The following is an 18,511-nucleotide window of genomic DNA, read 5'->3' as shown; positions in this document are numbered from 1 at the left end:
AGCTGAGGTTCACCGTCGGGATTCAGCGGTGAGCGGTGAGGGGGGCCGACGATCGATTGGGCGGCGGGCCGTGGCGAAGCGCCGTTTCATCGCCCGCCCGCCCGCTCCGCCTGGCCGCTGTTACCGCGCGAATCCGCCGCCTGCTGGCCTGCCAAGCCCTCGCGTCTGTCTCGCAAAAAAAAGAAAACAGAGATCTCGCCTCGCCTGGCCGGCTAGAGCAACACTTTTCTTGCGAAGCGCCAGCGGAAATTTCAACTTTTCGCAGCGCGCACTGCTGCAGAGGTGCACGCGCGATGCCAGAGCCCTTGTGCATGACCGAGCCAGCTGCATGGGCGTTCGGAATGGAGGTGCGAGTGATGCAGCCTCGCAAACGCGCGCGCGTGTGCCCAGTCGGCGCTTCCGCTTGCACTCGACCCCTCTGCAGGCGTGTGCTGGCCTAATGCAACCGCACGCACCGCACGCACCGCACGCACCGCAACGCACCGCACGCAGCCGGCGTCCATCCGAAACGCACCGAATCCTTCGTCGCATTCTCATCCATTGTCTGCCAGCGGAGGGGGGCCGAGCGTCGGTGCATCCATCTGCACAGCGCGCATCGGTCGTTTCAGAGGCTGACGCTTGTGTTGCGGGCGCCACACACCCCGCCCGCGCTTGGTGCTGGAGCGCGTGCATTGCCTGCCTGACACCTCACTTTTCTCGCCATCAACGTGGCGTTCGCCTTGCCCCCGAAGCTTCGCTCGCATATCGGCTCTTGCTAGAGAAGATGCGCCCGGTGCTTTGCATGCACAAACACGCCAGCCATGCCGTCTATCTTTGCTCGCCTCTTTTTGAGCACAGTTTTCGAGCCTCCTTTTTGAGCTGCCATTTCTGTCTCACTTTTTTTTTCTCTTCCGAATACCACCTCAGGGTCCTGCATCAGCAGCGCATCTTGATCATCTTCGCTCTGCGATCACATCGGACATCAAATGCATTGCCATATCACAGTTTGCTCCGTAGCGATGCATGGCGTGGTGACGAGTGCTGTCGCTGATCTGCACTCGCCTGTCTGTGTCGCTGCGTGGGTGTAGCTGTTGTAGCTGGCACCTGCAGAGCGTCTTCTGCGGGCTCGGCTCGAATCGACTCCCTCCTCCACTCGCGATGCACGAGCGTGCTCGGAGCCACGCCGAACTGGTCGTCGATCCCCTCGAGCCCCCTCTCCTGGACGAGCATCACCCTGGCAAGCGCATAGTGATGGATAGCATGCAGCCCACAGAACCACAGCTCCCTGCCCACGGTGCTATCCATCTCCACCACGAACGGCGTCGTGGCACAAAGTCGCAGTGGCTGCGTATACAGCTCGCCCTTGGACGCTGCAAAGATGCGGTGGAGCCGACTGTTGGTTCGTTCGAATTCGCGCAGCGACGCCGCTGCTGACGTCTCGATGTGCGCGACCTTGGACGAGATGCGCGAATCGTAGTCGACGCGAAGCACGCCAGACGCGCGGATTTGCCACGCTTCGATCGAGTCGAGCAGGATGCGTAGGTGGTCGAGCACGTGTCGGAAGTGTTTGCCTGGTGTTGAACCGGCGATCACGCGGCTTGAGAATGTGTAGGATGCATCGTCGATCGCACCGGAGCGCAGGATCTCGATCGCTTGGTCGAGGATCTGCGCTGTGCATGAGACGATGTTCTCCTCGGCTTCTTGCCATGTGGACGCCGTGCGCACCATGTTGATCACACCTCTTGCTCGTTAGTAGCGCCGAAGGATGTATGAAAGAGTCGGATGGCAGAGTCGAGGGGGTTAGCGGTGGAAGCGTGAAAGACAGCTTGGCCTCATGCAAGTGTGCAGGGTCAGGGTGTGGGGCCGACTCAGCCGCGCATGCACGGCACACCCGCGCCCCCCAAAAAAGTCGTAGCCACGCCTCCTTGCTGCTGCCAAGCTGCGCCGCCCAATTTTCGGAATTCGGCTTCTCCCTTTCCTTCTTGCGCAGGTGGAGGTTTTGGCGCATCCTCGACCCTTTCTTGGCCCCCTTTCTTCTCATCACCTTGACTGGGAGGATGTCGGACCAACCCGCACTGAAGCGGCCATCGGAGCCATCCGACATGGCATCGGGATCGACACCGACAAAGCGCTTACGATCCGATGCGTCTCCTGCTGCCGCTGCAGCATCCTTGCTGGAGGCATTCGGCTTGTTTCGCGACGAGATTGACGACTACAACGACCGACGCGAACGTCTGATCAAGACCTCGCGCGACGTCACCAGTCTCTCGAAAAAGGTCATCTTTCTCCTTCACCGCTTCGACGTTCGCGACTTTGCCTCCACCCCTTCACTTGCTACGCAAAAGTTGCTCGAAGAAGCCGAATCCAAACTCAACCACATTGTCGGCGTGCTGGAACAGGCAGCCAAGGCGGAGGAACTTGCCCTGCCAGAGCGTCACGATCGTCACGAACGAAACATTGGCGGCGGACTGGAAGAGTTCATAGAAGCTCTGTCGTTCTATCACTACCTTGAGACTACAAACCTCATCACACTCGAACAGATTCAAGAACGGTTTGGAGATGTACTCAAGGTTCCGATCCATCGATATCTGCTGGGTCTGTCGGATTTGACGGGGGAGTTGATGCGGTTCGCAACAAACGCTGTTGGTCAAGGCGATACAGGCAAGGTAGTGCAACATGTACTAGGCATCACAAGATGCCTCCATGATACCCTCGACCCTTTCATCCCCCTCGTCAACGATCTGCGCAAGAAACAGGCCGTCACCAAACAGAGTCTCCAGAAAATCGAACACAGTACGTCCCTCCCCATCCCCCTCCGAATCAATCCACGCAAAGATTTCCCAAGACTCATCCGAATTGTCGAGACAGTCCTCTATGCTATCACCGTTCGCAAGGCAGAATTCGCAGCAGATCCAAAGGCTCTCCAAGAAATGCTCCGAAGATCCCTCGATTCATCCGCCCCACCACCTACCGACCAACTCTAGCAAATATCAACCCCACAATCGTGCGTGCAAACGTGCAGAAAGACTGTGTGCATTATAACCCAATGAGCGTAACTATCAAACCCCAAAACCAACCCCGAGATACTGTGCAATCGCATCGGCGCATCCGTCACGCCGGGTCCAAAGGCATTCCGGCGCGCAAAGCGAGCTTGGCATACTGCTGCTGGATCACCGACCCCAGCTCGCCTTCCTCGTCGGCCTCTTCGTCGCTCGCGTAGGCGCGCACCGGGCGTGTTCGCGAACCGCGCGCACACACGCCGTAGCCAAACGGCTTGACCGCATCGCCCACCGCCGTCGACGGCCGCGTGCCGCTACCGCTGCGCTCGCTTCGGCTGCTCTCGCTCGTCCCCACCCGTCGACGTGATGCTGAGCCCGAACGCGCCCTTTTGCTCGACACCTGCGTGCGCGGCAACGACGCCCGCGCGCTGCTCTCGTGCCCGAGCACCGTGCCCAGATCGCTCGAGCCATCGTCCGCATCGCTGCTGTGCCGGCTCGACGCCGTGTTGCCGCGCGCCGTACGCGGTCGCCCGTCCTCGATGAGGCTCGAGCCGCTGCCGTTGGAGTCGGCGCCGCGCGACGCAACGGCTCGATCCTGCGCATCCTGCTCCACCGTATTCAGAAACGCAAACAGCACGTCATCGTCCGAGGCCGGCGCGGTCGGCGCGGTCGGCGTCCGCCGCGGCTCCGTGTCGCCGCTGTCCAGCCCAAAGTCGCGCGGCATCACCGTCATCTGCGAGGTGATCGAGCCCGACGGCGAAAGCGACGGCGACGAGGCGTTTGGCGCCGTCTTGGGCCGCGGCGTGCGTCCCTCCTGCGTCCTTGGCTCGGTCCGCAAGAACGCCATTCGCGCCCCTCCGACATGCTGCATCCCGCTGCCCAGCACGTCGTCGTCCGCGACACGTCCTTCCGCACTGCGCATCCCGCTCCGTGGCGCTGGCGACGATCCAGAGGATGCCGCGTCCGACCCGGCTGACCGGATCGCCGAGGACGCGGTGGCCGGCCGTGAGAACGACTCGTGCAGCTGCGCGTGCCGCCCGCCGAGCCTCGCCGCGGCCGTGACGCTGTCGACGTCGTACACCTCCTTGCTGTTGAGCGCCACGCGCGCCGTCATGGGCGGCGAGGTGACAAACGTGCGGCGTCGCTGCTCCTCGATCGCCGAGCTGCTCTTCTGGCGGGCGATGGTCTTGTCCTCGCGCACCAAGCCGCCGACGAGGTCGGGCCACGCCTCGTGGCTCGCTCGACCCGGTCGATCGGCGCCCTGAGCGGTGCTCGAGCCCGCATCGTCGCGGTGGCTGGAGAAGGAGACAAGCGAGCCGCTGATGGCGCCGCGCGGAAGCGCCACCATCTCGCGGCTCGGGCTGGAACCCAACGACCTTTGATCGCCCGTGTTTGGCCGCGACGAGCCCGCCGAGCCGAGCCGGCGCGAGTAGGCGGGTGCAGGGCCATGCTGCGGAGTGGACGCAGGGGGTGGCACGAGCGTGTTGCGCGAAATGATGGTGACACCAGCGTGCTCGGCGTGTGGGTCGGCGGCTACGTGGCCCGCCTCCATCTCTCGCATCTGCTGCTGCTGTGTGTTGGCGCCGGACAAGGGTGTGCGCGGCACGGAGCGCAACGACTGGCTCGACATGGAGCGCGACTTGAGCTTGGGCCCGAACTCGCCCTCGACGTAGAAGGCGAGCGAGTCGTGCTTGTCGTGGTCGCGCTTGTTGCGTGCGTCCGCCTCGGTGGCTTCGGCACGTGCGTCCATTCCCGGGTTGGAGCTGGATCGGCGGTCGGGACGGGCGAAGCCGGTGGTGTCGCGGTGCTCTTCGGCCCAGGCGGGAAAGTAGGATGGGGGCCGGTTGAGGTTGTGCGGCGCCAGCTCTCGCGTCTGGCGCCATGCGCGCCTGAAGATGCGCCCGGCCATGGAGCTGGCCACGGCGACGCTGGCGACGATGTTCATCATGCGGTAGGCATAGGTGTCGGTGAGAACATAGACGAGCAGGGCCGAGATGAGGAAGAGGAACTGGATGGCGAAGAAGGCGGTGGTCTTTTGGACGAGCATGGTCTTGACGTCTTCGGCGTCCAAGTTGTAGCGGCTGGAGGGAAAGATGCCGTGGACGAGGCCGCGCCAGCCGGCCTTGTTGAGCTTGCAGACGGTGAGCACGAGGCAGAGGAGGTCGAAGAGCAGCAGGGCGCCAAAGACACCGACGACGTAGAGGCCGTTGAAGTGCCAAGCGCAAAAGTTGGAGGTGGGCAGCTGGTTGCCGTAGCTCATGACGGGGAGGAGGACGGCAAACGAGACGACGATGAGCCAAGCCGAGACGACGAGCGAGACGACCTTCTGCTTCATGTGCCAGATGGAGCAGGTGCGGAGGCAAAAGACGAGCATGGTTGCGCTGATGGCGACGCTGAACATGGCGGTGCTGCCCTTCATCCAGGCGTCGCATCGGTTGGTCATGATTACGCTGTTGGTGACGACGGTGATGAGCCATGCGAGACTCATGTAGCGCGAGAGGAGGTAGGCGACCGAATAGAGGGCGGAGAAGCTGCTGGACCACGAGGTCTCCTTGACGAGGCGGAGGTCAAAGTGGATGGTGGAGACAATGTCCCAGCCGAGAGCGCCCATCCACATGGAGAAGTAGATGAGCGCGACGATGGCGGCGTGTGCGCTCTGCGGGTTGACATGGCGAAAGATGTTGTCGCTCGAAGGGTTGACCACGAAGATCTGGGGCACCGAGGAGAGGTTGACGGGAAGAGCGAACTGGGTGCTGTTCAGGTAGGTCTGAGCCAGGGGCGACGAGGCTGCGCTCGAGTTGAGGTACAGATTGGCATAGTCTGAGGCGTGTTGATCGACGAGCGAAGCCAGGCTGATCTGGAAGCCCATGCTCGGCGGTGTGGAAGCTTGGAGGATGGGGGAGCGACTCGGTGGTGCGTTTGTCGCGTCGGCAAGAGCGACGACCGAGGCAAGCTGGGTCAGGAAGCTGGCATGTAGAGAGGCTGCGATGCAGCAATGAACAAGATGGCCTCGGAGATTATGTGGCGTGGGCGGGCTACTCTAGCCGCTCACGAGTTGTCGGGGCGAGGTTGCTTCTAGGACAGGGCGTCGTGCGCCTCAAGTATGCTGCAGCAATGTGTGGGCTTTTGGTTGCATGGACTGGGCGATGCGGATGTTTGCGCTTGACCCGCGGCTCTCGAGGGCAAGCGCGTGTGGCGAGCAGCAAAGCTTTGAGAAGACGAAAGGCGGGGCCGTTGCAAATGAAGATGAAAGCAAAGCCGGTTGAGCTTCCGAGAAATGCACCGAGTATATTACCGCAGGTGGGCGACAAATGATGTTGCCAAACGAAGGAGCAAACGGTGGGCAATGGTGGGATGAGCGGAATGGCTTCCGCCAGGATGGTCGAGACGATGGAGATGGTGGTTGACGGAGGAGCAGCTGACGAGGTCGCGAGGTCGTGACGGATGCCGAAGCAGAGACAGCAGCCGAGTGGAAGCCAAGCCTGCGGGATGCGGAAGGGTGCGCGTGCTGTACCGCAGCGCAGCGTGCAGTCAGGGTGCTGCTGTCGGGGGCCGCTGACGGGGGCCGCTGTCGCGAGGACGAGGATCGCTTCCGAAACCCAGACGGACGGTCCCAGGCTAGACGCGCTGAGACACTCACGGCTCAAGCGAGGCGGCGACGAGGCTGAGCGAGAGAGCAGCGTGAGATTTTGCAATGTGCCGAGCCGAGCCGAGCCGATAACTCACTGTCCAGCAGGATGAGAGGGGGCCAAGCGAGATGCGAGATGCGAGGTGGAATGCGAGGGATGCAATGATTGCAGGTGGCAACCTGCAGCACACCGCAGCGCCCCCAGGCTTGGCAGAGGCGCTTCTGCTGGCTCGCTCGCTCGCTTTCGCCGGCGAAATCCTGGAATCCTGCTCTGGCGCCTCCGCAGAAGGCCAGGATTTTTGCCGCGCCGCCGCTCCTGCCGCCCCGCCCCTGCCGCTGCTCGGATCCTGCCGTCTCTGTCGCGTATGGGCCGTCGTCGGAGGTTGCGACGGTGCCACGCAAGCCAGCCAGCCAGCAAGCAGCGACTCGGAAGAGCCGAACGACGGATGCCGCCAAGAATGTGACTTTGGAAGGGGCCATGACGGGCGCCGCATTTCACTCGACTGTCGACGGCGAGCCAAAAAATCTAGCGGTTCCGTTGGCGAGGCGAGACGAGGCGAGGCGAGGCGCGGTCACTGTAATCGGCGTGGCGCATCGGCGGCGAGTTTAGGCGGACCGCAGAATCCCGAGAGTGCGCGGCTTCTCCGACACCGCAGCCGCCGCGCTTTTGGTTGCGTGCGAAGGCTGTCGGATAAAAGCGTCGGCGAACAATGTCAATCGGACGAGCCGGCCACGACGCGACCTCGCGCCGTCATGTTTCGGACGGGCGGAGCGTTGATGCGTTGCGATCCAACTCGACGTCCGCACCTGGCTTGGGAAAGCTGAACCACCGTCGCTGGGACAGTGCAGTCGGACCTCGAACCTTGGGATCCATGCGCTTGGCCCACTCCGGCTTGCCTTTGCCGCTCTCTCAAGTTAAGCTCTGCATCTCCCACTCGCCCACTCCCACCCGCAACACAACAAGCTCCGGAACAAACTGAGAAAGTTTAAGAAGAGGAGCGTGCTTCGTTAGCAGTGCAGCGTCTGTTGCCCTCTCTGCGCCGAGCCTCGTTGCTGCACTGCCACGGTGGCAGCTCGAAGGGCGGAGCTGGATTTTTCTTCTTTTGGCGGGTCTGAGTTTGATTAGGGAGCTGTCATGTTGCTCATCCCTGCTTCGACTCTGCACAGCATCCGGCGGGATCGCCATGATGCTCTCCACGCCCATTGCCACGCTTCACCACCACCAACCCGATCTAGCACCAGCAGCAGCGGGATTCTTCGAGCGTCAAGGCGACACTGCTGCGCAAGCGCGAGACGAGGCGGCATTGCGCAGCAGCAGCAGCAGTCGCGTGCACAGTCCGCTCGCCAATCCACGCTAAGAGCGGAGAAAGGACACTTGACTGCACGCTACTGCAAAAATGGATCTGCGCTGGGAGCCTCTGCTCGGATCGCACGCCTCCGACACTCTTCCGCCTGCGTCAGCAGAAATCGGTCAGAAATACCGGAGCGGCCAGGAAAAGGCCTAACAACATTCCAACATTTTCGATCTCCCGATGTTGGAGCGTAAGGACGACCGATGAGATGCGACTTTCCGTAATTTCGAGCGGTGGCCAGAAGCGAGCCTTGCCCCGCACTTTTGCCGGCGTCTGTGTTTTTCGGCCCATACGGCCGCAACCCCGCAGCCCAGCGGGCGGATCTTTGCTCCTTCTTGGTTGCAAGCCAAGGCCAAACCAGCACCAGCACCAGCCAGCCAGGCACCGGCAGCCAAATAGGCCCTTAACCCCGCATACCGGCCTCGCAGGTTGCCGGGACTGCCCTTTGGTTGCCGGCATCCACGCCTTCCTGCTCACCCCCGCACATACTGCCACATTCGGACGACGATACCGGCGGCCGCCACCACATCGTATTCGCTAGCTCTTTGGAGCTTATAAGCGTCTTGCTCCCACCACCACGCCCCACCACGCCCCACCAAGAGACACAGCTTCTCAACACTGCGATCAACGTGGCATCATGAGTCAATCCGAAGCCTCCGCCAGCGTGTCACTCGGGCCGTTCACCGTGTACGACCGCAAGGCGGGCGTGTACGCTTCTCGGCTGCCTCCGCCCACCATCCCTGCCGAGTCGGTCTTCGAGTACTGCCTCGGCAGCGTGAGCCTCGACGACCAAGGCACCGCCATCACCGAGTGCGCTACCGGTCGCACTATCTCGTAAGTCGTCCGGCACGTCTGCGTCACCATCGACCCGCCACTGACTCTCCCGTTCTTCCTTCGAGTGCAGATATGGCCAGCTTAAGCTCAGGGCACAGCGCTTCGGGCTCGGCCTGGTCACCAAGGCCAAGCTCAAGCGCGGCGACACGGTGCTGGTGGCGCTGCACTCGTCGATCGACTTTGCCGTCTGCGTGATGGCGGCGCAGTTTGCCGGGCTGCGCGTGGCGCTCGCCAATCCGGACTATGCGCCCAAGGAGCTCAAGCACGTGTACAAGCTGGTGCGGCCCAAGAAGGTGATCGTGCACAGCACACACCTCAGCCGCGCCGCGCGCGCCAACCTGCAGACGTTCAACGTGATCCTCACCAACACCAAGCTCGGCCGTGGCGGCGTGCTGTCGATCGACGAGCTGCTTGCGCCGGAAGCCGAAGCGCGCGCAGCCAAGCCGTATGTGCCCGAGGACCTCAACACCACCGCCTACCTGCCTGCATCATCCGGCACGACGGGACTGCCCAAGGCGGTACAGATCTCGCATCGCAATCTGGTCGCCATGCTCGCCATGAACTTCAACACGCCCGGGTTCATTCCCGAGAGTCTGGGGGGCGAGCAGTTGCGTATGCTGAGCTTCTTGCCCTTCTTCCATGCCTATGGGCTGGTGGGGCAGTTGCACCTCATCCTGCGTCAGCGCGGACAGCTGTTCATCCTGCGTCCGTTTACGCCCCAGTCGCTGTGTGCCGCGGTGCAGCAGCACCGCATCAATCTGCTCAACTGCGTGCCGCCGGCGCTGACCAAGCTCACCAAGTACGCAGGCACGACTCGCGCGGCGTTTGCGAGTGTCAAGCGCGTGCGCTGCGGTGCGGCACCGTTGGATGCCGAGACCGAGGCCAAGTTCTCGCGCATGACCGGCGTCGAAGTCAAGCAGGGCTGGGGCATGACCGAGCTCACCCTCGCCGGCTTGGATCCGTCCAGTGGCCAACAGACTCCCGGTTCGGTTGGGTGTCTGATCCCCTCGACACTGGCCAAGGTCGTGGATGTGGAGAGTGGCGAGCCGGTGGAGCCGGGCCAGCGCGGGGAGCTGCTGATCAAAGGCGACCAGGTGTTTTCGGGCTACCTCGCCAACGAAGCCGAGACGAAAGCGTCCTTCACCGCCGATGGCTTCTTCCGCACAGGTGACGTTGTCATCGTCGACGCACGCACGGGCGAGTTCAGCATCGTAGACCGCATGAAGGAGCTCATCAAGTACCAGGGTTTCCAAGTCGCACCCGCGGAGCTCGAAGGTCTACTAGTCACCCAACCCTCGGTCGCCGCTGCAGCCGTCGTGGGAAGGTACGACAGGGAGGCTGCCACCGAACTCCCCTGTGCCTTCGTCGAGCTCTCTCCCAGCGTCAGCGGCCAAGATGCCAAGCAAGTCGTGGCGCAGATCGACGCTTTCGTCAGGTCGAAAGTGTCGCACCACAAGTTCTTGCGAGGCGGTATCCATGTGGTGGACAAGGTGCCGGTGAGCGCGAGCGGCAAGATCCTGCGCAAACAGGTCCGACAAATGCTCCAGCAGCTCGAGGCCGCCCATTCCACCCCACAAAAGGCCAAGCTCTAGCCAGCAATGGAAAATCGTAGTTTGCCTCGTGACATTCCTTCGCGCGTGTGTGTGTGTGTGTGTGGAGTCCGAAGGTGGAAAAGTTGTCCCATTTCGAACGGCAGAATCTAGGTGGACATACGAATGCGATGAGGCAGATCATTGTGGCGACTGAAAGTCCCACCCCTGCTGCTGCTGCTGCTGCTGCTGCTGCTGCTGTTGCTGTTGTTGTGTCTGTGGACTGAAGCCTTGGGGCAGATTCATGCCCTGCGCCTGGAGGTGAGCCATGTACTGGTTTCTGATCTGCTGCTGCAGGTGAGGTGGCAGGTTCTGAAAGTTGGGCATACCCGGCATACCTGGCATGCCCTGCAATGCCTGCATCTGTCCCTGCTGTGGCTGGGGTTGCTGTTGCTGTCCCGGCGACGCAGCAGCTGGAGGTTGAAATCCAAACATTGGCTGTGTGGAGTCCTGCCCCGATGCGGGGCTTTGCCCCTGCAACTGTGACGGATCCAACGCCGACGAAGTCTGCCTCGCCCTGCCACCCGTACTGCCCACCGACCCTGAACTTCCGGGTCTTTGTTGGAACTGCGCCGTGGGCGTGCCCGTCCCCGTCCTCGGTCCAGCGCCCTGCAGCCCAAAGCTCGGACTGGGCTGTCCCGGGCTATTCGAATGCCCACTAACGGGTCTCGCTGCAGGACTCGAAACACCCACACCTCCGTTCGCCGCGCTCGAAGGACTCGCAACCGTCGAGGGTTGTCCTTTTTGTCGCTGAGAAGCTGCGTTTTGGAGCGAGGTCATGTGCTGCAACTGCACCTGCAGAGGCATCGTCTTGAAGCCGGCCATATTCGCCTCCATGTACGCCACCCACGGATGTGTGCCCTGCCCCCGCAGATGCGACTGCAGCGCATGCAGATTCACTAGCGCATTGGGTCCGAAGGCCTGCATCAACGCCTGTGCCTGCGGATTGTTCGGCATGGCCTGCGCAGCCCCGGGTGGGACTATCGGCACCGGAGGCGCAAGCGATAAATCAGGCCCCTTGCCCTGCTCCTGACCCACTTGCGCTTGTTCACCTGACTGACTGGATGGTGCTGCAACCTGTGTATCAGGTGGGTTTGACGAAGGCGTACCAGCCGCCGAGACATCCTGCGAACCGGCACCTCTACTCGGCGCCCTCTTGCGCTCGTCATCCTCCGCACTAGCTCCGCGCGAACGCTTCTTGCCCTCCGCCACCGGCGACTCTCGCTGCGTCGAGCCCAACATCGCAATGAGCTTGTCGTACAGTGCTGCGACCGGCGACGCCGGCACATGCTCGCTGCGCGGGAACGGCTCGAGCTTCGGCAGAGCTGCACTGGGCGCTGCAGGCCGGTTTGAATCCGCATTCTTACCGCTCTTATCCGCGATACCGGCAAGATAGCCCAAATTGGCTTGCAGACGCACCGCCGCCTCGCGGTAGACTGGGTCCGAAACAAGCTGCTTGGCCTGCAACTCGACGCACAGCCGGATGAGCTCCTTGTTGATGCGCAGCAACAGCGCCACTCGGCCCTCCCGTGTGGGTGTGGATGGCACCGACGCTTCCGAGCCTGCTTTCTTTTGCGGTGTGTGCGGTGCCGAGGCAGGATTAGCGGCCGTATCGACGGGTGCAGATGCGGAAGCTGCTGCTTCAGCCGTGGAGTCGGCAGAAGCAGCGGGGACCTGGACGGGGTTGGATGCGTCTGTCGAGGCAGCTGGTGCGCTTTCGCCAGCAGATTGAGTGGCTTCAGCCGGAACTGCAGATACGGTTGTCGGCGGATGCTCGGGCTGCGTCGGCGCTTCCTTGGGTGCGCTCGACGCATCACCCGCCTGCTCGGCTGTGCTTGCGGTACCAGAAGCGTCGGCAGTAGTAGAGCCAGCGACTGGTTCTGGCAGCTGTGCCGAGGCAGGAGCAGCTTCTGGTTGAGGAACAACAGCGGGCGTTGTATCCTTGGCTGGGGCCGAAAGGTCCGCCGTCACTGCCGGCACGACTTGCGGCAGTGCAGTCGCTGTAGTCGATGCTGGCTCCTGAGTCGCGCTGGATGGTGCTTGTGGCGCCTGAGCAGCTTGCTGTGGAGCGTCTGCAACTTGGAGATCTGGTTGAGTGGCTGAAGCTGCGGCCGGCGCAGCTGCCAAGCCCTCAGCGGTGTGCGTGCTCGAGGGTTGCGGCAAGGAAGTAGGCACAGGCTCTATCGATTGAGCGGCTACCTGGGCTGGTGCAGCTTCGGCGGATGGAGGATGTGTGGTGTTGGCGGCAGGCGCGTGCTGCTGGAGTTCTTGCACGTTTGGCTGCTCGACGATCGATGTTACAGGTTGTGTTGGTGGTGCTGGAGCAATTTGTGCTGTGCTGGAGTCGACTGCAGTGGTAGCGGCGAGCACAGGTTGTGATGCCTGCTGTTCGGAGGAGGCCAAAGATGCTGTCTGTGCCGGCTCGGCGTCATGAGTCTGTGGCTGCGACGTGGCATCTGGAAGCTGATCACCAGTCGTGGTGGCAGGAAGCGAGGTCGGCTCAGAGACGGATGGATCCACGACGACATCCGCCGAAGCAGTGGCTGACGGAGCGGCAGTTTGATCTGCTGTGTCCATGGTTGGAAGTGATGACGGTGATGGTAGTGGTGGATGGCGGTCGAGGTTGGGGATGGTGAGGGGTGCGAAGGAACGCATGGAAACGTGGCCAGGGCGCGTCAAAGCCTGTCGAAATTCGCCGGATTGGCGAACCAAAAGGGCGCGCTTCTCTTGCTCGGCTGCCCTGACCATTTGCCAACAGCACCCAGCACGCGGCGGTCATGGTTCGAGCTATTTGCTTGGCCCTCATCATGTCAAGTGCAGCATTCCATCACATCCTTGCGACCTGGGCGTGCACCTCGCTGCACACTCCAACACACACAGCATCTGCATTGGACGTCGTAGAGATAGCAATGAGCGCTCAGGGCAGCGCGTTCTTGGGAGCGGGAGGCATGTTGAGTTGGCGTTCCTTGGTCTTGAACATGCGCTCGTTGTAGTTGCGCACGCGCGCAGCGTAAAACTCGCGATGGAGCGCATAGGTGGCGTGGAGCGGATGTTGCTTGCTCAGCTGCTCCGTAGCTGTGGCTGCTGTGGGTGTGGATGCAGCCGATGGCGCCGCTTCGTTGGGGATGGATACCAAGGCTGAAGATGCCAGCCCAGAGACAGTGGATGTGACGGTGGAGAACACGCTGCCGGCCACCGACATGGCCGAAAAGGGCTTGCTCTCGCTGCTCTTGTCCTTATCCTTGTCGTCCTTGTCCTTCTTTTGCTTGAGCTTGGCCTCGTACTCCTGCTTGATCTTGTCGATCTCCTGCTGGCTCACCTTGTCCGGAAGTCGATCCCCGGAAGCTGCCGCGGTTGTGGCCGCAGTTGTGGCGGTAGTAGAGGCGCCAGAAGGATCCGAGAGCTTGGTCGCAAAGTGTCGATCGGCGAGGTGCGCGTGGCAGACGTACATGAAGTCCTGCGTGGGTAAGGATTGGGATACGAGCACGTGCGTGGTCTGCTTGTAACACACGAAGCACGACTTGGCTGTACCCGCCTGCCGGTGCAAGTACACATTGGCCGGCTGCGATGTGAGATGCAATAGAGCAGGGTTGCAGCGACGAAAGGGTCAGCGGATTGCGTGCCTTCTGGTTCCGGAAGATATGGAACTGCTTACCTTGCCACCGATAGCCGCCATGATGAGCGTGCGTTGTCCCCCTGGCTAAGACCGTGTCGGTGTCTGCCGGGCAGGATGATGCGCTGGTGAGCACCGAGAGGCAACGAAGCCAAGCAGCGCCGCATCCACTCGATATGCACAGAGCAGCTCGCTCCCAACCGCGCACCGAGGTGGAGGCCCAATCGAAATCGGGATTCACAAACGACGCCATCCCGATCCAGAGCTGATGGGCAAAATTCTTCGAGCTCGGCCTCGGCAATTCGCGCGTCGCCACAGCTCAGGGCAGCACAGCGCGGCAGTCGCGCAGAGTATTGAATTCAGGGCCGCTGCGCATCGGCAACCAAAGTCGCCTCGAAAAAGGGTTCGTCCGCCTCCGCAAGTGGAAAAAAAGTGGCCACTTCCACCTCGTCTTCTGTGCTCAGCTTCCCAATCCCACCACCACCATCAACATACTTTGGCAGCGGCAACAAACACCTTCAACACTCAAAACAGTCTGTCTTTGTGTGATTCTGCTTCTTCTGGATTCAGCCTGTTCGACCCACTCGCCCACGTCCACATTCAACTTCTCTCTCTGCTCCCGAATCCAGCTGGCTAGCTGTGCATATCGCCAGCCATGGGTGTCCCCGCCCTCTTCCGATGGCTTTCCAAAAAGTACCCGCGCATCGTATCCTCGGTGCAGGAGGAGGAGAACAAGACCGCTCCCGGCCCCGATGGCACCACCATCACCCTGCCCCTCGACACCTCCACCCCCAATCCCAACGGCGAGGAATTCGACTGTCTATATCTAGATATGAACGGAATCGTACATCCATGTACACATCCAGAAGGCAAGCCCGCGCCTGAGACCGAAGAGGAGATGATGGTCGAGGTGTTTGCCTACACAGAGCGCGTCGTCAGCATGGTCCGTCCGCGCCGCCTCCTCATGATGGCCATCGACGGCGTCGCACCACGCGCAAAGATGAACCAGCAGCGTTCCCGTCGTTTCCGCGCCGCAAAGGAGGCGCGCGAGAAGCACGAGGAGACCCAGGCCGCCCTCGCAGAATGGAGGGCCAAGGGCCTGACCGCCACCGAAGACGCTCCCAAAGAGTCCAAAAAGGCGTGGGATTCCAACGCCATCACCCCAGGCACGCCCTTCATGGACCTCCTCGCCGCCTCGCTACGATACTGGGTGGCGCACAAGATCAACACCGACCCGGGCTGGAAAGACATCCAGGTCATCATCTCCGACGCAAGCGTCCCTGGTGAGGGCGAGCACAAGATCATGGAGCACATCCGCCGACAACGCTCCCACTCCGAGCACGACCCCAACACAAAACACGTCATCTACGGCCTCGACGCCGATCTCATCATGCTCTCCCTCGCCACACACGAACCCTACTTCAAGGTGCTGCGTGAGGACGTCTTTGCCTCGGACAACAAGCCCAAGACGTGCAACCTCTGCGGCCAACCCGGCCACTTTGCCGCCAGCTGCACCGGTGCCGCGCGCAAAAAGTCGGGCGAGCACGACGAAAAGGCGCAGACGCCGCCCGAGAAGAAGCCCTTCATCTTCCTCGACGTCGCCACCCTGCGCGAGTACCTCGAAGTCGAACTCAACATGCCCAACCTCCCCTTCGCCTTTGACCTCGAACGCGCCATCGACGACTGGGTCTTCCTCATCTTCTTTGTGGGAAACGACTTTTTGCCCCACCTCCCCTCGCTCGAGATCCGCGACGGCGCCATCGACACGCTGCTCAAGATCTGGAAGAAGGAACTCCCCGCCATGGGCGGCTACCTCACCAACCACGGCAAGGTCGAGCTCGCACGCGCACAGCTCATCCTCAACGGCCTCGCTTCCCAAGAAGACGAAATCTTCCGCCGCCGCAAGGAGGAAGAGGACCGTCGCGAGAACAACAAGAAACGTCGCGAAGACATGCAGAAGCGCCGCGAGAAGGAGCTCGACGAGGGCAACTTTGGCAACGGCTCCATGGTTCAGGTCATGCAGAAGAAGCGTCCGGCCAACGAGACCGAGAAGCCCGCCTTCAATGGCGTCTCGGCCAAAGATGCACGAGACCAGGCCAACAGCAACAACAAGTCGTACGACCCGCGCAACAAGGCCGTCGTGCTGGGCGGAGACAACAACCAGGTCGTTCGCGACCGCAACGCCGCCAGACAGGCCAACATCGACGCTGCCGAGGCGCTCAAGGCCGAACTCATGGGCACAGACGCCTCTACAAAGCCTGAGGACGAGTCAAAGTCGCAGCCTCCCGTCAAAAAGGTCAAGACCGAAGCAGGCGCCGAAGCTGCCGTCGACGCTTCTCAACAGCCGAGCTCTGAAGAGAAACCCTCGGACGAGGCTGGCGCTTCAGCAGGCATCAAGCGTAAGGCCGATGACGTCGACACCGCTGCCACCGATGCGGATGCAGTGGCAACCGACGATGCCCAAATCAAAGCCGAGGACGACGCCCAAGTCAAGGGCGAGGACGACGAAGCCGACGAAGCCGACGAAGACGAGGAAGACGACGTGGGCAACGAGGACGTCGATCCCGTAACCACCGTCAAGAAGCGCAAGGTCAACGCAGACGGCACCGTCGACTACGAGGACACGGTCAAGATGTGGGAGCCCGGCTACCGCGAGCGCTACTACCGCGAGAAGTTCGGTGTGGATCTCTCCGACACCGACTTCCGCCGCCAGGTGGTCAAGTCGTACATCGAGGGTCTCTCCTGGGTGCTCGCCTACTACTACCAGGGCGTGCCTTCATGGCAGTGGTACTACCCCTTCCACTTTTCGCCCTTTGCCGCCGACTTTGAGGACCTCGAGTCGCTCGACATCAAGTTTGAGCTCGGCGCGCCGTTCAAGCCGTTCGAGCAGCTCATGGGTGTGCTGCCCGCCGACTCGCGTGCGTCGATCCCGCCGGCGTTCCATCCACTCATGACCGAATCCGATTCGGACATCATCGACTTCTATCCGAGCGAGTTCGAGATCGACATGAACGGCAAGAAGATGGCGTGGCAGGGTGTGGCGCTGCTGCCGTTCATCGACGAGAAGCGGCTGCTGGATGCGCTGTCGGACAAGTATCCGCTGCTCACCGACGACGAGGTGCGCCGCAACGGCTTTGGCAACAACACGCTGTTTGTCGGCGACGAATCGAGGCTCTACGAGTTCCTCTGCGAGCAGATCTACGCCAAGAAGCGCGAGGGCGACGACAAGCCGTTCGAGCCCGTGCCGATGAATCCGGCGCTGAGTGGCGGCATCACGGGCTCGGTCAAGCCCGACCCCGTGTGCGTGCCCGGCTCGACGTTCAACTCGCCGCTGACGAGCCAGGATCTGAACGACATCCACAACGATCGCTCCATCTCGGTGCTGTACGACTTTCCCGAGCAGAAGACGCCGCACCGCTCGGTGCTGCTCAAGGGGCTCAAGCCGCCCAAGCGCGTCCTCTCCGCCGCCGAGATCGACTGGGTCAAGCGGGGTAGTCCCGACACGCGCGGACGCGGGCGCGGTCGAGGCGGTCACTTTGGCGGCCCCGGTCGCGACTTCCACCGCAACGGCGCCAACCAGAACGGCAACTCGAACTACAACGAGGCACCCCAGCAGGGCGCCAACAATGGCTTCCGTAACGGCGCAGGCGGCGCGGGTGGCGCAGGTGGCTACGGCGGCGCATACGCCCAGCAGGTGTACCAGCAAGACTATGGACATTACGGCGCCAACAACGGCTATGGCGGCAGTGGAGGTGGCTATGGCGGCTACGGCGCTGCGGGCTACGGCGGCCAGGGCGGCGCGTACGGCGGAGGCTATGGCGGAGGCTATGGCGGCTACGGCTCTGGTGGCAGCGGCGGAGGCTACGGCGGAAGCGGAGGCTATGATGCGTATGCCGGTTACAGCGGCGGTGGTGGAGGCGGATACGGCGGCGGCTATGGAGGGTATGCACCGAGTGCGCCTGCCAACGCACCGACCGGACCGAGGAGGGACGACCGATACGCAGCATACACCGCGCACGACGGCTATGGCGGTGGTCGTGGCGGCGGCGCACGCGGCGGCGGACGCCACGGTAATGCTGGTGGTGCGCCGGCCGCCTATGCGGGTCTGCCCAGCCTGGGCGGTGGAGGTGGCGGTGCGCCAGCCCCAGCCCCAGCCCCATACGGCGGGTACGGCCAAGGTGCTCCTGCTGCTCCGTACGGTGGGTACGGCCAAGGCGGCGGATACGGTGGCTACGGTGGTGCAGGGTACGGAGCACCCCCGACCCAGCCCTCGCGCGGAGGCGGCCGCGGCGGTGGTCGAGGCGGCGGTCGTGGTGGCAACCACGCATCCTACGGCGGTGGTGGAGGAGCCTACGGTTCGTTCTACTGATGGTGCAATCATCTTCTATTGAAACGGTTTAATATCATTCGCATTGTAATCTTGGTCTGGAGAGTGTGCGAGTGGGTGTCGGATCGAGTTTGGGTGGAGGTTTTCGTCGAATCGAGTGGGTGTTGCTCCTGCCGAGGGGACGTTTTGG

The 18,511-nt window shown here is 62.2% G+C and overlaps 8 protein-coding genes across 8 annotated transcripts; 4 read left to right on the top strand and 4 right to left on the bottom strand.

The window, feature by feature from the left end:
• Positions 1-978: 978 nt before the first annotated feature.
• On the bottom strand, positions 979-1,707 carry PAN0_019c5851 (fk506-binding protein 5; the record flags this gene model as incomplete). Its single annotated transcript, XM_014798785.1, has 1 exon — positions 979-1,707. The coding sequence occupies one exon, from the start codon at positions 1,705-1,707 to the stop codon at positions 979-981; it is 729 nt and encodes a 242-aa protein (XP_014654271.1).
• Positions 1,708-2,036: 329 nt separating this feature from the next.
• Positions 2,037-2,963, top strand: PAN0_019d5850 (translin; the record flags this gene model as incomplete). Its single annotated transcript, XM_014798784.1, has 1 exon — positions 2,037-2,963. One exon carries the CDS (start codon positions 2,037-2,039, stop codon positions 2,961-2,963), a length of 927 nt encoding a protein of 308 aa, XP_014654270.1.
• A 127-nt stretch (positions 2,964-3,090) lies between these two features.
• Positions 3,091-7,086, bottom strand: PAN0_019c5849 (uncharacterized protein; the record flags this gene model as incomplete). The annotated part of the gene is made up of 3 exons (XM_014798783.1): positions 3,091-5,944; positions 6,018-6,642; positions 6,705-7,086. 3 exons carry the CDS (start codon positions 7,084-7,086, stop codon positions 3,091-3,093), a joined length of 3,861 nt encoding a protein of 1,286 aa, XP_014654269.1.
• Positions 7,087-7,316: 230 nt separating this feature from the next.
• On the top strand, positions 7,317-7,964 carry PAN0_019d5848 (uncharacterized protein; the record flags this gene model as incomplete). The annotated part of the gene is made up of 2 exons (XM_014798782.1): positions 7,317-7,449; positions 7,774-7,964. The coding sequence occupies 2 exons, from the start codon at positions 7,317-7,319 to the stop codon at positions 7,962-7,964; spliced, it is 324 nt and encodes a 107-aa protein (XP_014654268.1).
• A 631-nt stretch (positions 7,965-8,595) lies between these two features.
• PAN0_019d5847 (phenylacetyl- protein) lies at positions 8,596-10,384 on the top strand (the record flags this gene model as incomplete). Its single annotated transcript, XM_014798781.1, has 2 exons — positions 8,596-8,792; positions 8,863-10,384. 2 exons carry the CDS (start codon positions 8,596-8,598, stop codon positions 10,382-10,384), a joined length of 1,719 nt encoding a protein of 572 aa, XP_014654267.1.
• A 138-nt stretch (positions 10,385-10,522) lies between these two features.
• On the bottom strand, positions 10,523-13,036 carry PAN0_019c5846 (uncharacterized protein; the record flags this gene model as incomplete). Its single annotated transcript, XM_014798780.1, has 1 exon — positions 10,523-13,036. One exon carries the CDS (start codon positions 13,034-13,036, stop codon positions 10,523-10,525), a length of 2,514 nt encoding a protein of 837 aa, XP_014654266.1.
• A 262-nt stretch (positions 13,037-13,298) lies between these two features.
• Positions 13,299-14,057, bottom strand: PAN0_019c5845 (DUF1742-domain-containing protein; the record flags this gene model as incomplete). The annotated part of the gene is made up of 2 exons (XM_014798779.1): positions 13,299-13,943; positions 14,037-14,057. 2 exons carry the CDS (start codon positions 14,055-14,057, stop codon positions 13,299-13,301), a joined length of 666 nt encoding a protein of 221 aa, XP_014654265.1.
• A 592-nt stretch (positions 14,058-14,649) lies between these two features.
• PAN0_019d5844 (5'-3' exoribonuclease 2) lies at positions 14,650-18,363 on the top strand (the record flags this gene model as incomplete). Its single annotated transcript, XM_014798778.1, has 1 exon — positions 14,650-18,363. The coding sequence occupies one exon, from the start codon at positions 14,650-14,652 to the stop codon at positions 18,361-18,363; it is 3,714 nt and encodes a 1,237-aa protein (XP_014654264.1).
• Between the last annotated feature and the right edge of the window lie 148 nt (positions 18,364-18,511).

Source organism: Moesziomyces antarcticus, assembly GCF_000747765.1.
Source record: "Moesziomyces antarcticus DNA, scaffold: scaffold_v10019, strain JCM 10317, whole genome shotgun sequence".
Lineage (NCBI taxonomy): Eukaryota > Fungi > Basidiomycota > Ustilaginomycetes > Ustilaginales > Ustilaginaceae > Moesziomyces > Moesziomyces antarcticus.
The sequence above is the reverse complement of the archived record's forward strand: the minus strand, read 5'-3'. Positions and strand labels throughout refer to the sequence as shown.